Source organism: Mus caroli, chromosome 16 (assembly GCF_900094665.2).
Source record: "Mus caroli chromosome 16, CAROLI_EIJ_v1.1, whole genome shotgun sequence".
NCBI classification, from domain to species: domain Eukaryota; kingdom Metazoa; phylum Chordata; class Mammalia; order Rodentia; family Muridae; genus Mus; species Mus caroli.
This window is the reverse complement of record NC_034585.1, coordinates 35,065,382-35,082,466: the sequence shown is the minus strand read 5'-3', so window position 1 is coordinate 35,082,466 and position 17,085 is coordinate 35,065,382. Positions and strand designations below refer to the sequence as shown.

At 47.4% G+C, this 17,085-nt stretch overlaps 1 protein-coding gene across 2 annotated transcripts in view; it reads right to left on the bottom strand.

Annotated features, from left to right (window-relative positions):
- Window positions 1-3,033: 3,033 nt before the first annotated feature.
- Window positions 3,034-17,085, bottom strand: part of Gpr156 (G protein-coupled receptor 156) — a 98,086-nt gene continuing 84,034 nt past the window's right edge. The window contains exons 9-10 of one of the 2 annotated variants that reach the window (XM_021185045.1): window positions 12,349-12,507; window positions 3,034-6,048 (exon numbers count right to left, since the gene is read on the bottom strand). In XM_021185045.1, coding sequence (XP_021040704.1) covers window positions 4,756-6,048; window positions 12,349-12,507 — 1,452 coding nt within the window. In that variant the 3' untranslated portion in view covers window positions 3,034-4,755. The remainder of the gene's footprint in view (window positions 6,049-12,348; window positions 12,508-17,085) is intronic. The other variant, XM_021185046.1, reaches the window with a different exon arrangement.

Below are 17,085 nucleotides of genomic sequence, written 5' to 3'. Positions count from 1 at the left end.
TGTGTGTGTGTGTGTGTGTGTGTGTGTGTGTGTGTATGTATAACATGAGAATAGTCAGTATAGCCTGTCAGTAATATAACTGTGTGAAGACCACAGGAGAAAACCTGACCTCAGGTCTCTCTGATCATGTGGATCCTAAGGACTGAACTCAGGTCATCAGGCTTGATCACAGTGTCTTTTTCCTAGTGAGTCTTCTCACCAGCATCATTATTTTCTTTTGATGGAGGGTGTGGTCATATATTACAAGGGATAATAAGACTGAGATAAGTCAGTAACATTGTGTCCCTTACATGATCAGGTGGGGCGCCTGCACCCTGTCCCAGGTGACCTCTGGGCGCTAACTTGCTAATGTATTATTCTGGCAGTGTCCCTTCCCTTCCTTGGTTGATTTCTTTTGACAAATACATTTGGAGCAGAAACCTTGTAGAAAACATGTTGCTGGGCTCGGGGGCCACCAAGACAGCCTCAACATGCTCTATCTAGCCTTGTGACACTCACAGTCTGGAGGCAAAATCATTGAGGTAAACAGATGACTCTATGTTCCATGGGCTTCAGAAAGGTCAAACAAGGGTATCTCAGCCTTGCCTCCCAAGTCAGGCCCAGGCTACCTCTGCTGTGAACTGAACTCCCATGCTGCTTTAGAGGACAGTGATTGACAGGAACTCTCTGCAGAACAAGCCAAGCCTAGAGCTTTTCCGTCCTTCATGTTGTTTCCCTCTTGCCTCTCTCTGTTCTTTGGACTTCTCTTCTTTCCCTTTGCCTTTCCTCCCAGCCCCCTACAGACCTCCACAGGACCTTTTTCAAGCACTCACTGTCCGAGAGCCACATGCCTTGGGGAACGCAGACTCAGATCTGAGAAACTCGAGGCACGTATTTCGCCTAACGCCATTGGTATTTCCGGTCTCTCTGTCACTTCAGGAGTGAACTGGACGTGTCTCAAGATGTTTTCCTCTCCGAATGTGGTTGTTTGAGGATGCTGAGATCAGGAAAAATCCAGAGAGATAAGAGTAGGTGCCAGAGGCTAGGGAAGGCGGGCTTGTGGGCAAGGAGAGTGTTGCCTTGCTCTCTGCCTCCGGTGAAGCTCCATGCAGATGCTCCTCCGGTCAACAGATATACTGAAAATACTGCCTGGTGCCCAGGACCCAGGCTAGGAAGCAAGAATCTCCAAGAGAAGACTTTGATCAAAAGACTGTTCTCATTTGCTTCCCAGTAACTCCATTATTCGCTCCTGCCCCTCCCTAAGAGACTTAAAAAGCACTGTCATTTTCTGAATTCAGTTACTTCTGGGTCTGGGAGATGTTACGTCATGCTCTTAATGCACTGGGCGGCAGCAAAGCCAGATGGCTGTCTCCCTTCCTGGTTCAGCTCTTGGCTCAGAGCAAGGTCTTTGCCCTTCTGCCTTTGGTTTTCATCATTTGCCTCCTCAGAAAGCTGTCTATTGCAAAGCTGACCATCAGCCATTTATTTACTGGGCTCTTCTTGGGCAAAGCTCTCTGAGGTCTACTGTCAGACTGGGACAAACAGGAGGAAGATGTGATCAGCACTTTTGGGGGAAACTTGTAATGGAGGAAACACGTGTAAATGGGGCTTTGTATCTCTTTGAAAGTGATACAGTTCTTTTAAAAATCATGCCTTGGCGCTGGAGAGATGGCTCAGTGATTAATAACTCTTGCTTTTCTTGCCGAAAACCAGGGTTCAATTCTCAGCACCCACATAGTGGCTCACTGGAGTTCCAGTTCCAGGGGGTCTGATGTCCTCTTCTGGCCCCCCATGAGCACTGCATATATGTAGTATATAGACACACATGCAGGCAGAAACACTCACATGCATAAAAGAATTCAATGTTCTTTTTAAGTTCTAAAGAGCCACGTCTGCTACACAGGATGCTTGCATGCTTTCTTGAACTCATTGGAGTCCAAGTTGGTCCTTCAAGGAAAGGGGGCTTGAGACAACTCAGGAGATGTGGGCAGATCTGTGTTGCGAAGAAAGACACTTTCAGTCCCAAGATTTTCAGTCAACAGAAAACATGCGGTGGGGGTGGAGCTGGGCCTGGCACTGGGCCTGGCCTTAGGACCAACAGTTGCATCGTGTGGCGACATCAGCAGAGGAAATGTTTACTTCGGAAGGATTCCTCTGCACGGTTGACTGCCTTTTCTCAAGTCTGTAACATGAACTTGCCAAGAGCATATTCATCCCTCTAAGAATCTACTCACTGTTTGGCTGCCTTGGGTAGTAGCATCAGAAAAATCTGTGGGTGAGCATAGGTGATAGACCACAGGGAGAATGATAGGTCTGGAGGCAACATTTTTGAGTAGTGATGCTTTACATATAATATTTGAACCAAATTATAAATAGGGAACATTGAGTGTTGACACTCCCCCTTTTCAGTCAGGTCTAGAATAGTTTACAAAGTCATTCTAGGCAAAATGCTTAACGAAAGCCTCTAAAATCAAGGCCAAAACATGTCCTATGCAGAATACATCCTACATGTTCAAGTGGAGGGCCAGTTAGTTCCATTTGGGGATGCTTGTGAAAGCCAAAGAAAGAGTGCATGCGTTGCCTACACCTTGAAAGGCCAACTACTCACACAGATCATGAAGTTGTGGGAACATCTAGAAGGAAAAAGGATGGAGCTGTGGAAGGGCTGCACTTGTGGGATTTAGATACAGAATGAGAAGGCTAAGCACTTGGTTGTGAACCACATCCTGGAGCACAGGCCCGCTGGTGGGAATAGCATCATGGGAGGAAGGAAGCTTAGGGGAAGCCCGGATAGAGGACCTCACTGATTGGAAGGAGTCTCTGGGAGGTCTTCACTGTTTTCCTCCATCCACTAAAGGGGGTGTTTTGGGGATAAGAGCCTGGACAGAGACAGAGAGACCATCAGTGGGTCTATTACAAATGGAAGCTTAACGAAAGACGTGCTTGGAACTGCCAGAGCCCAACAGCAGTTCTGTATTTTACCACCTTCCAGTGGCTCGGTCTTCTCCAGGTTCCTCCTTTCCAGTCCAAGACTCTAATTTCAGAAGAGACTTATTTGACAGTCATTTCTTTTTTATTAAGATACTTGTCATCATACAAACACACACTGAAACTACACTCCCCAATGTATACACACATAATAAATTATGACATTCGTATTGAACAGTAGACAGCAGAATATGCTGTCCTGCCAGCAGGGCCTCCATGGCTAAGCACCTGAGAGACTGTGACATGTCTGTGAGATGTTTGGTGTCAGATGCCTTCTCTGAACTCCAAACAAAATCTACGCGCAGTGCAGATGCAGTACGGCAGTGTGGGCAGCAGGTGACAAGTGAAGCAATAGTTGAAGTGGTCCAACTTGCCTTCCCTGCAGCCTTAATGAGTTTAGGGAGTCCCTGGAGCTCACTCTTTACCAAGTTCCTAGTTCCCCTGGAAGTGCGGGTGTTGCCTCCACAGTGGGAAGTGGGGGTAAAGAACTTGGTTTTGTCCTCGAGGGACATCTTACAGGCTCACCCTGTCTTGATTCAGTTGTCTGTCACTTAGATCTTGCCTGCCACTTCCAGAAGAATGACTAAAGAGATGTATCCCTGGGGAGACCCACCAACCTCAGTTTCAGCTGCATGTGCAAATTCTCCAATAGTCACTTTGCAGCAGTATGGTATTAGGGAAGTCACCTCATTTCTCTAAGCCCTGTGGTCCCTAGCTGTATAGATAAGAGTGTCTGCTTCAATGGGTTATCATTAAGAGACACTGAAATTTGGTATTGCCAAGTACCAAGCCAGACTCTAGTGAAATGTTCACAATCTGTTCCTGTTTTTCTTTCTTCCTTGCCTTCTTGTATCATCATCATCATCTCTATTATGGAGACAGGACCTCTCTACATAGTCCTGGGTGTCTGGAACTCTCTATGTAGACCAGGTTGGCCTCAAACTCAGAGAGATCTGCCAGCCTCTGCTCCTGAGTACTGGGATGAAAGGTGTGCACTACCACACTCAGCCCTTCATTTCTTCCTATTTCCCTATTTTCTTTCTAGGTTTATGGATCTTTGGTGGTCATGTAACCTCAATAGCACCAAAACTACCTTTTGACCAGAAAGTCTCCCAGCACAGACTACCGCTGCTATGTGTTCAAGTAGAACATCGTGTGGCTGGGAGACAGCAGGGGGCAGGCCTCCAGACACTACTGAGTCCAGGAGAACCATCTGAGAAGCGTATGGGAACACTTTAGGAAATTATGTCGGGGGTCATGGTGTGTGAGGTGCCAGGATGGTATGTGGGCAACAAGTGGGGTAGGGAGTGCTGGGGCGACTTGAACTGGAAGCTGAAACCCTTACACAGTGAAGACTTATAGCCTTCAGCAGAAAGCAAGGCACCCTTTCTTCGAGTTGGAGAGACAAAGGTATAGGCTCATCTACCTGCAGGTTTGTTCACTGAAAGGCTAGTTTGGTGGTTCACAGCAGTTCTGCAAAAAAAAAAAAAAAAAAAAAAAAATCTCTCTCTCCATCTTTTGGTCCATCGATCCAGCTAGCTACTCAGTATACACCCAGAAAATCATAAAGAGTAGGCTGAGCTGAATGCACAAATCTACCTCTCATTTAACGCCTTCAGTTGAAGGAGTTATTCTATAATCCCTCACTAGAGCTGCTCACAGTAGCGCTGAGGTAGTAGCAGGGTGGGTAACGAATGCCCTTTTAGAGTAAGAAAGCACAGTTGGAACACAGTGGAGGCTGGCCAAGGCATGGTGCTGACCTCTGTAGCCAGCCCACCTTGCCGCTTTTCACACTAGCGTGGGCTTCAAGTCATCTTTGAAGTTCACAACAGGCTTGGAGCGGGCCCACAGCTTTTCCCAGGATGCCAATCCTGAAGCCTGCTCAAGGTCACTGTCTGAAGTGTCACTGTCATTGGAGTCCAAAGAGCTCTGGAAGCAGATTTCACAGTAGGGCCTGTGGCAGCGGCAGAAGAACTCGTCCGAGCTGCTGGACTCACTGTCAAGGTTGTAGCACCCAGAAGACAAGGAAGGACAGCCAGGGGACAGTCGGGGTCGAGGCTGACGCTGCCTGGGCAGAGCTGGTGAAGAGGGTAGGCATGGGGCAGCGGGACTTTGTGCCTGGACAGAAGCAGAAGATTGGCAAGGAAAAGCTACATTGCATGCTCCGGCCTCTTGAGGCTCGGTTTCGCATTGTTTGCTGCCCTCCTGTTTCCGGCGAGGTTCCGAGAGTGGTGATGGTTTTACAGAAGAGGATTTTGGTACCTTGGACCTTGCATTGTGGTGGTCCAGCCTGGGGCTGTCTCTGTTCTGTACAATAAGCCCACTTTGTGAACTAGAAACGGTACTATTTGCTTGATGCCCCACATTGAGACCCACAGAGCCAGGGATGTGGGAGCGAGCCCTCTGGGCCGCCCGTCTCCTCCTCACCACGTACGGGCTGAAACCCAGTTTAGACGGGGACAGCTTCTGGGGGCTACGGGAAGTGGTACTCTTCCAGAGCTGCTGGGGACAGGGTAGTGGGGAAAGGGGAGCCTCAGAGCCCAGGTCAAGCTCTTGTAGAACTTCTTGAAGCTTCTCTCTGACTACTGAACTGACCCGAGGTAGCCTCTCTGGGAATCCCTCTGGGTTCTGCCTGGGCTTATGGGGTTCACAGGCCACTCCATCTGCCATTAAACGCTGGCTGGGGGCCATGGGTTCCTGGTCTCCTCTTTCGGGACCCTCGCTTTGTTCAGCCTTTGGCTTCTGGTTGCAACCGGTGTCCAAATGATCACAATACTGTTTTAAAGGCATGTTGTCCTGTTGGGCTGGGGAGGGACTGATGTCCCTTCTTGATGTCACAGGGCCTTGCACGTGCTGGGAGGCCGCTGAGACGTGTAGGGAGTCCCTAGCAGCTGCTCCGCTCTCATTCTCAGAAACAGCAGAGCATTCCGAAGGTCCCGGAAGTGTCAGCCCACGGGCAGAGGCTGCATCTGGGACAGCCCACTCTGGGGAGTCATAGGTGCACTCGGCAGACATCAGCTTTACTAGCTTTTCCTTGGCGTTGCTGACTTGCTCTTGCAGGCTTTCAATTACTGCGTTTTTCTGCGGAAGAAGAGCAAGACCATTAACAAAAGATGCTGCTCAGGGTTGCCTAAAGCCTTCCATGGTGAAGAGTTGTGGCATTGGAGACCCTGGCCAGCTCTTCCAGTGTACTAGTTGGTGGCTTCAAGCTCGGAATTGGGACTTGTGCCAGGTGAAATGATATATACCATGTGTTTAGCACAGTAACTGATATGTGGTACCCAGGAAAGGCTCTAAGATTTACTGTCACTACAGGCTCCCTCTCCCCTTCCCAGTCTTAGACCCTGTACTGCTGTCTGTGAGGATAAAGGTGATGGAGCCTCAAGGCTCAAGGCTTGCTGGTAGCAGCACCGTATCTCATCTTCCCCAGCCCCAAGAGGGTCAGGTTCCTCTGTGGGACATCAGTCTGGGTAGTGTTGGGGATTATCCAACTCCAGTTTCTCACACTTGGGCAAACCATAAATGAACCAGAAGCTCATCTCCAGGGAAGACCAATGAGAAAACAAACATTTTTGCCTCTTGTGAAATAGCCTGGAACACGGAAAGGGTAGGGAGAAGAAAGGCAGAAATTCCTGGGACAACCATTCATCCTGGAACTAAGAAGAACTCATGAGAATCTCAACCTGGGTTTAACACTTCAACCAGGAAGTGGCAGGGCTTCCTTGGCGTGTTGGCTTAAGGGACCAACTGGCTATCAATAGCTCTTAAAGAAGTGTGTGTTTGCACCAGGATTGTTGTAGCTTAACAGGAAATAAAGGCAAGAACAGCAACAGCAAGTGATGTTACATCAAAGTACAAGTCTACTGAACAGTAGAGAAGACAATTGACACAGCAAAGTGACCAACAGATCAGAGAAGATGCTTGTTATCAATCCATCTACAGAGGATCAATGTGCAGAATATATAAAGAGCAAAACAAACAAACAAACAAACCCCTCAACAATATGGATTTAAGGAATCCACCTTTAGAATGGGCATATGATCTAAATAGGGACTTCTCAAAGGAGGAATATGAGTGGTTGATAAATGTACACAAAGATACTTGACATCTTTAGCCACAAGGGAAATACAAAAAAAAAATCAAAATCACATAAGAATCTACCTTATCTAGTTGGGATGTCTGTAACTAAAAATGCAGGTGAGGGTATGGAAAGCACAGAGCCATTATCCAACATTGGTGGGAATGGAATCAGTTCAGCCACTATGGAAATCAGCACGGAGATTTTTTCAAAAAACTAAAAATGTGATCCAGCTATCTCCATCCTGAGTAGACAGATAGCCAACGGAAATGAAATCAGCATGAAGAGCTGTCTTTCAGCCCATGTTTGCTAGAACACTGTCTATGAATCAAAAAGATAGAACAAGTTGAGGTGCCCATCAACAGATGATCTATTAAAGAAAATACACTATTTATCAATAGATCAATAGAGATTATTCATCTATGAAGAAGAATGAAATTCCGTCATTTGCAGAAAAATGGGTTACATGTTTTTTTCTCATGTGTAGATTAAAAAACAAAACAGCAATGACCTAAAAGCAGAAAGGGGACCATTAGGAAGTAGGGGATAGTGGAGAGAGACATAAAATGGAGGAGAGAGTATGGGGAGCTAAGATCAATGCATGTGGTGCGCATGTGTGGAAATATCACAGTGAGTCCCATTAATTTCAAAATAAGTGACAATATGAAAAAATAATTACTTAGAAGCTTAACGCAGATAGTTTGATTAAGTAGCTCTCCAGGGCAGTTCAGAGAATGAAAGAGGCTGGGGCAGTTCTGCTATCGAGATGCCATCCTTCTGTGCAGATGTTAGTCAGTGGATAAACAGGCTGTGCCCCAGAGGGCAGACAGGTGACAGCTGCAGAAGTGTGCCTGTCCCAGCTGTGGGGCAGGAAGTACATGTGGGTGTGAGCCGGTGGTGGGTGTCTGGGCATGCCTGCACTCTTGCCTTTGTGGAGAGTGGCAGTGAGTTGTCTAGCCTAGACTTCCTTTGGAAAGTTCTATGCTCAACTCAGAGGGGCCGTGATAAGAGTCTCACAAAGAATGGATCGTCTGGCATGGATAGGAAGGGCTGTGGGGAAGGTGGGGAGCACTGAGCTCCCACAAGGGCTTGTCTGGATAGCACAGTGCTGCCCTCCTGGCTGCTTTTCTCTTTTAGGAGCAAATGTCCAGTGCTGGGACACCCCTTTATCATGCCCTAAGAAACAAAGGAAGGGACTCTGTTTTACTATACTAAACAATCCAGCCTGCTCATGGGCTGGGCCTCTGCTTGCCTGTCAACTTACATATAAAAGTTGGCCAGAAATGATTCTTTTTGGTTTTGAGACAGGGTCTCACGTTGTACCCTAGCCGGCCAAGACCTCACTCTGTAGCACAAGCTGGCCTCAGATTCATGGCAATCTTCCTGCTTTGATATCTCAAGCATTAAGATGACAGGCACGGGTCACTACATCTGGTCAGAAATGATTACTTAAGGGGTATTGAGTAAACCTTCCAATAAACTTGCAGTGACCCTGTAAGTGCCCTGTCCCTGGGTAAAGTCAGGAGGTGGTGTTTACTGGTGCTGGCTCTTGTGGTTTCCCAGACAGTTTACTCAGTCATCTTCATTAGCATCAGAAGAGGGGCCAAGCCCTGGGAGAGACAAATGAAGCAGGTGGAAGGTACTTTCAGGGGTGTTCCCACTTGTGAGGTCTCCCTCTCCCCTCCTGAGGCATGGTAGGCTGGCTGTAGTTGCATGAGTGGAGCCTAGAACAGAGTCTATGAGTGACAGGGGACCCTCAGGTTGCCATGAGGGATGTATCAGATGTCTTTAGGGACCTCACAGAGTAACTAGCCATGATGGCTTCTCAGTAGGGACTTGGCCTCTTTCTTCTTTCCTTGACACCCACTCCTGAGACCCACCCTGAATGTCCTTAGGTCAGCCTCAGCAAGCAGGAAAAAGCCATAGCTATGACCATGCTTTAGGGCAGTGTCTCTCAAACCTGCTAAGGCTGCGACCTTAGTACGTTCCTCGTGTTGCAGTGACCCCCCCAGTGTAAAGTTATTATTATTATTATTATCTGCTACTTCCTAACTGTAATTTTGCTACCGTTACAAATCATAATGTAAATAACCCGTGGGGGTTGCAACCCACAGTTGCTCTAGGGGTAAAACAGGATTTCTGTTTCCTTGTGCCTTGTCTACAAAGGGCTTTGAGTATAGGAAAATCTTAGGATGAACCTCCAGACTGAACCTCCTTCTTCAAGCTAAGCAAACACCTGAAGCTGGCTGACTAGCTGGTGTGAGGTCCTGCCATGGCACTCCAAACTCTGACCTCCTGGGGCAGCAGCTTTGAAAGGAATTTTTAAATCATTATTTTGGTCTCCGGTGGGCAGCAAAATGTCAAAGGTATATTGAAGAGGGCACAGGCCCTAGGAGTGCACGTCTCCCTTCTCTAGTACCATGAAGAAAAGAATATGATAGAACTGCTGCAGACCATTGAAGGGAGCGTGGTCATCAGCCTAAGAGGACAATGTGTTGTCCATCGCTCTGTGCACAGTGGGAGGTCACTGGCTGATGCTGTTCTTTTTTCTTTCTTTCTTTTTTTTTTTTGGTTTTTCGAGACAGGGTTTCTCTGTATAGCCCTGGCTGTCCTGGAACTCACTCGGTAGACCAGGCTGGCCTCGAAATTCACTTGCCTCTGCCTCCCAAGTGCTGGGATTAAAGGCATGCATCACCACGACCACGCCTGGTCTGGCTGATGTTGTTCTTAACCACATTCAGAGCAAGAAGTTAAGAGTGAGAAAAGCTGGTTGTGAAGGTGCATGCCTATAATCCTAGAACTTGGGGGACTCAGGCCAGAGGATCATAGTTTGACTGCAGTCTGGGCTATAGAGATACCGTCTCAAAAACAAAAACAAGAAAAAAAAAAACAAAAACAAAAAACAACAACAAAAAAAAAAGAATGAGAAACTGGGCTGTCAGATCTTGGGAATTGCAAAGGGGGTCCAGTGAGCTCAGCCCAAACCCTGGCTGAATAGACACTGTCCTATGTAAGGAAGGGCAGGGCTGGCTCTCAGGATGCAGAGCAAACCAGAACTAGCTGCTGGCTCTCAGGCCTGCACTACAGAGATGCTCAAGCACAGCCAGGGCAACAGAGGCACCTTTTTGCTGCATACGTACTTCAGCCTGCTAAGGGCTTTTGCCCTGCAGACTGGAGGTTTCTTTTGGAAAGAGCACATTCAGCCGCAGCGTGGGAAACAGGGTAGCACGGCAGAAGGACAATAAGCTGCTCAAATAATTACCATAAGGCTAAAGAGTCCGTTCCAGTCTGTTCGGCTGTTCCCGTGTTAGCTGATTGTAAATGAAAACCATCCTGCTGGTTCCAGCCAAGTTTCAGGCCTTCTGTTTGTTAGGGAAAACGTTTCTCTAAAGATTTTACAGAGCACCAGAGGCAGGGCTACTCCCCTGCCAGGTGCACAGAAATCTGGCTTTGAAATAATGTCCAGAATGTTTAATAAATGGTGAAAAAAAGGGAGGGGAGGTTTTTCACCCCCTCTGATGGATAAAGAAGACCCAGAGTGAAGAGTATCTTGTGTGGGGGGGAGGGAAGGAGCAGGTACAGAAGCAAGGCCCAGGGGTCCTGGCCAGGTTTGACCCTTCGTCTGGATGCTTCAAAGGTTTTCTCCTCACTGTTGTCTCATAGGGCCATTCATGCCCAGGACACAGTCCCTCTATTAAAAAAAAAAAAAAATTGGTTTCCCTAATAGTACAAACTCAGTGTGATGGTTAGGATATGCTTGGCCCTGGGAGTGGCACTATTGTGAGGTGTGACCGTGTTGGGGTAGGTGTGTCACTGTGGGCATGGGCTTTAAGACCTTCATCCTAGCTGCCTGGAAGCCAGTATTCTGCTAGCAGCCTTCAGATGAAGATGTAGAACTCTCAGCTCCTCCTACGCCAGGCTGCCATGTTCCTGCCTTGATGATAATGGACTGAACCTCTGAACCTGTAACCCAGCCCCAATTAAATATTGTCCTTATGAGAGTTGCCTTGGTCATGGTATCTGTCCATAGCAGTAAAACCCTAACTAAGATACAAATTCAGTGTGATGGTTTGGATATGCTTGGCCCTGAGAGTGGCACTATTGTGAGGTGTGGCCGTGTTGGAGTAGGTGTGTCACTGTGGGTGAGGGCTTTAAGACCCTCATCCTAGCTGCCTGGAAGCCAGTATTCTGCTAGCAGCCTATATATATATATATATATACTTATTAATTCATTCACCCAGGCCCTGTGCTGCCTTCTTGTGGAGCAGAGTCCTCACGTTTTTCCACATGCTTGACTCAAGCCCACATTATGCTTGTCTGGGAGAGGGCCAATTCTGATCAAGTACAGACTAAAGAAGGGCTGGGGCACCTAAGGTGCCTTGATTCTGTGGTGACATCAGAGACCCTTTGTTTACCCCACATCTGTAGCACACCTGGAAGTGCTGGGCAATGAGAAGGTTTAGGTCTCTGGCTAATGCTCAGGGATGTCAGAGAAGGCCCATCAGATCCAGTGGTGTGGCTGTCTGTAAGGAGTGCTCACCCAGATCCTAACGTCCTTTGTGTTTTCCCTTTGCATGGATTTTTTTTTTTTTTTGAGCTCTTCTCTTGACCAATTGTTCTTCATCATTTCCCTTTGTTCAGAGTCTTGTCTCCATAGTCTGCTATGTCCCTTACCTCCTTCTCTGACGGTTATTCTCACCAATTGCTTCTTTCCTGATTTTCATCATAATCACATTTTTTCTTTCTAGTTTTTGAGCTAGAGCCCCATGTAGCCCAGACTGGCTTTGAACTCTCTGTGTAACCAAGGATGGCCTTGAACTTGCTTCTGATCCTTCCTGCATTCAGGAACCACAGGCAGGTGCCACCACTCCCAGTTTAGTGGTGATGGGAGGAAAGCCAGGGCTTTGTGCATGCTAGGTAAGTATTCTGTTGGTTGACCTGCATCTCCAGCCCCTCCTATCCATCATGAGTTAAATTAAATGTTTACTTAATCGATAGCCTTTTGTTCTGCTCGACTGTGAACTCCATAAGATGAGGAAGCGAGTCTGGCTTGCTCATCAGCGTGTAATGCTGTGACTAGTCTTCAACTGTCTGTTGTAGGAGTGGGATGGGCGAGGGTCACTGGAGTGATGGTGAAGGAAAGTAGAAGAGTGACTGGGGCAGAGAATATTGCCAAAAGGAACATGTGGAGTCACGAGGGCATGAGGGGTCATGAGAACATGAGGGACCACGAGGACATGTGGGATAGTTCTCACATGGCAGGAGATCCCCGCAGGGAGCCTGCTAGGCAAGGTGTGGCTTACTTCCGTTAGGAGCCTCTCCATGCAGCTCTTCTCATCTCTCAAGTGGCAGCTCGGGTCCTCATCGAGCTGGCCGTGGAAGCTTTTGCTGGGAGTGCTGAAGTATTTGGCCATGTGTCTCATTGTTTGGTTTTCTCCTTCAAATGCCTTCCATTGCTTCAGCTGTTAGTAAAGAAGAACACGTGTTATTTATTTAATTACACATCCAGAAACACTTCCCTTGCTCTTTCTCATAAATACCAAGGAATGACACAGTCACCAACACACTCAGGCACAAGCTGTTTACTTCCCCAAATGCCATTTCCTCTGCAGCATTCATCGATTGCTGTGACAGAAAACATGGAGAACAGTCAGGCTTCGTGTTTTAAACGTGTCCGAGGATAAGAGATACAGAACACCCTCTCCGTTGTTAAAGTGTCGAAGGAAACAGGAGGAAGGACATGTCTAGAATGGTATTCTAAAGCTCTCATTGGGAGCCGACTAAACCGGAATGTGTCTATGAAGCTAATCTTGGTCATCACTCAGTTGTTGAGGAGTGCTGTGTTTTTCGATATTGAGAGTCCAGTTCATCGTGGGGGACTTTTCTAAGCCAGATTAATGACCAAAGCACAAATAGAAACCAATTTATGTCAATGAAAACAGAATGTCTGGGCTGGAGAGATGGCTCAGTGGTTAAGGGCACCTATTGACCTTCCAAAGGTCCTGAGTTCAATTCCCAGCAACGACATGGTGGCTCACAACCATCTAGATGGGATCTGATGCCCTCCCTCTTCTGGTGTGTCTGAAGACAGCTACAGTGTACTCACATAAGTAAGTAAGTAAGTAAATAAATAAATAAATCTAAAAACCCAAAACACCAGAATGCCAGCTCTGGCACATGGCCATATTTTCTGACAGGGAAAGTGGGGACAGGAATGTGACTTTTCCAAGGTCACACAACACTTTTGACAGACTCACAACTGTAACGGAAACCACCACAGCTTGGATTCTCATCTAACTGATGAAGAGACAGATTGTTGGGGATCGAGAAACTGTCCTTGGGGAGCAATCTGGGGAAACATGGTCTGGCCCACTTTTATAATAACAGAGGTGATCTACAAAATCATCAGACAGGAGTCTGGTGCAGAGTTTGGGATGCAGTGTCTACCTAGTAAGTGCCACTGATGTGAAGGACACGGTCCCTAGTGGTAAAGGTAGGAACCTTTTACCCTCTGCCTCAGCTCCCCTTGTGGGGCCATCTCTGCAGGGATGCCAAGGATTGGCTCAACACAGGCATAAGGCCATATCAAGTCTTGGGGCTCATGTCCCCTAAGCTGATGGAGCCACATTTTGATCAAAGCTCTCCAACCCCTTTTGGTCCCTCCCTTCTGAAGGTCCCAGTCCTTGAGACTTGACTCTGTATTTTCTGGGATATCCATTACTCAATCCTCAAGGGTAGTTCCTCCAAAGGACCAGCACATTTTTGTTTCTGGCCTCTGGGTAATGTGGATGCTATAGGCTGGGTTATAGCTCTTCACAGTTCTTCCTTATCTCTGGGTCCTTGGAACTTGTTGACTGTAGCCTAAGATGGCAAGTAGAATTTTGTGATGGTGATGTTAAGGCTTGGGGATGGAACAATTATTCTGGAATATTCAGGTGGAGTCAATGTCATTACCAGAGTCCATATAAGAGAGAAGGAGGAGCCTGATGATGGTGGTGGTGCATGCCTTTAATCTCAGCACTTGTGAGGCAGAGGCAGGCAGATCTCTGTGAGTTCCAGGACAGTCAGGGCTACACAGAGAAACCCTGGCTCAAGAATGAGAGGAGCTGGGATGGAGAGAGGGAGGAGGGCCAGAGAAGGTGGAAAGAAAGAGAAGGAAGGACAGCCATTAGAATGCCCCATTGTTGGGTCTGAAAGGGAAGGAAGGGCCTTAAAGAAGGCAAGTAGTCTTTAAAAGCTGAAATAGTCAAGAAATGGAGGGCCGGGCGTGGTGGTGCACACCTTTATCCCAGCATTCGGGAGGCAGAGGCAGAGGCAGGCAGATTTCTGAGTTCGAGGCCAGCCTGGTCTACAAAGTGAGTTCCAGGACAGCCAGGGCTACACAGAGAAACCCTGTCGCAAAAAAAAAAAAAAAAGAAATGGAGTCCCCCCCCCCTTTTCTGAAAAAAAAATTGCAGATCTGGGGATACCTTGGTTTTAGTCAAATGAGACCCGTTTTTGATACTTGCCCTACAGAACTGCAAGATACTACATTTGTTCTGCTCAAAGCCATTGGCACCTATTAGAGCAGCCACAGGAACTCCTGTGGGAGTACAGCGTCATCTGTAACAGGCCACGCCGTGCTCCTAGAAGCTCAGAGCTGCAGAGGATCCAGGGGATCCCAGGTTGGTTCCCAGCACAGGAATGGTGGCTCGCAACTGTCTGTTCCGTTCCAGGGGATCTCATACCCTGTTTTGGCTTCTGTGGGCACCAATAATGCACCTGATACAAAGACTTACATGCAGGCAAAACATTCATTCACATAAAAAAAAATACAAATAAAGTCAACTTTAGCAAAGAGGCAAGATGGCACAGTGGGTAAGGATGCTTGCTGCTAGGCCTGGTGACCTGGGTTCAATCCCAGAGACACCCCTAGTGGAAGGAGAGAATTAACTTCTCCTTTGAGTTGTCCTCTCGTCTCCATCCACGCCCATGGCATGTACACACATCATACGCCCATGCACATATACATATGCATATGCACACACACATACACACAAGTAAAATAATTTTTAAAATGATAAGGTGAAAAGGGATATTCCTTCCTTGGAGCTCCTCCCACTATTGGGAGTTCTTTCTCATTTTTTTGTCTTATCTCTTCCCATCTGCTTGCTGCTATTCTCTCAAGACTGTCCTCCAACGCTCGTGTGATGTGAAGATGCCACAAGTCTTAGCAAAGTCTGGGGAGGCTTCCAAAGCATTCAATGTACATTGTAATTCTTCTTATGAATACTCCCTACGAGACTTAAGGAGGCGAAGGGCCCTGTGCTTCACTGCATGTCCACAGTGGCTAAGATGTGACCAAAGGATACCTGAATAAATGAAGGAAGCTTTTCTGTACAATTCTCCAGTCTTGTGGTCCCTAGATAAAGGGGACAAATCCTAAGTGTGTCGTGGGCGCTGGGCAGGAAAAGCAAATGTCCTTGGAATTTTGCCTTTCGGAACGGAATGGACGGGTGGGGGATGGGAGTTGGGGGATGGGTCACGCTCAGGTCACAGAAGCAGGGGTTGTCTGATGGCTGGCGATGACCTCAGCGCTTGGCATCAGATACACCCAGGCATTTCCTGACAGCCCATGTGTGTACAAGCTTCACCCTGCTCTCTAGCGCTGCCTAGAGACCCTTCTAAGTCACAGCAGATCTGAGGGCTCTGGCCAGCCGGGGACTCATCTCCCTGCAGCTACCAACCCATCCTCTCCCAGGTTCCCTGGGACACTCCCATAATGTGCTCAGCTGTCTCACCGCCCTGGGGACTCAGTGTGAGTTTCACGAGGAAAGCCGTGCTTCTGCCAAACATCTTTGAGCCAGAGAAGAAATCAGTTTAGGGACAGACCTCGGTCATTTTTCTCTGATGAAAAGAACTTAGACCCTAAATCTACAATACTGTAAGATTTGGTTTAGTCTCATACCACGGTCAGTTCAAGAGGAAAAAAAGAGAGAGGGGGAGGGAGGGAGGGAGGGAGGGAGGGAGGGAGGGAGGGAAGGGAAGGAGGAAGCAGAATGCTTGTGTCTGAGGCTCAGGATGCAAAGGGTTAGAGTGAGGAGCAGAAACCAAACTAGGACCATGCAGGGAAGTTGTGGATCCCCTCCATCTTCAAAGGGCATTTTGCTCAAATCAGAAAGCCTTTCCTTTAAAATCTCTTGGTGATAAGTTCTTTCTCCCCTTCTCCCTTCCTCCCTCCCCCTTTCCCTTCCTGTTCCCCTCCTCTCTCCCTCCCCCTCCTTCAGAGATGAACTTCGCCCCTAGAGGGATTCTTCATATTCTTTCTATTTTTTATTCAGTCTCTTATTTTTCTCTGTCTTTTGCTTCCTTCATTTCTTATCTCAATATTTTTGTAGTGTCCAGATTGCCCATTCAATGCTTCAGTTCAACCTAACATCATTTTTTTAAATCCCTGTTCAATATTTCATCATCTAAGACTGGATCCCTGGCCTTGTGGTTTACTTTTGTTGAAAAGAGGCAATGTCCTTGGAATCCTATTGACCAAGCAAAATAAATAGCTTGGAACATTTTCTACTGCGGAAGAAGGCATCGTCACCAAATCTTCAGAGGCTTGTTCACTTTTGTACCTGTGCGTTTTCCTTAAGAGACCTCTCCTCCTGAATATATACCCTTACATGGAAGGAACTAGAGTCTCCTAGGGTAATAAATATAGTTTATTGATCATAAGCTGACTGCCATCACACCAGACATTACATATATTCAAGACAGAGAGAAGATAAAAGGGATATGCCAACAGTCTCAGCCTGCCCCCCCCCCCGCCCCCCAGGATAGTACAAAGTCTGTCTCTCAGAAGCCTTCTAGGCAACCTCTAATGTTCCAAATGATGTTCTGGGGACACCTCTAGCTGTAAGGGAGGCTGACAGAGCAAATAAATGCTTAGTTCTTTTCTAGGCAAACAAGAAAGGAAAGGAGCAGGGAAAGAAGTCTAGGAGGCCCAAAAGTTTCTTTTTGCCTCCCATCTCCCAGGAAGAAGGTCCCCACCCCCTACCCCCACCTCC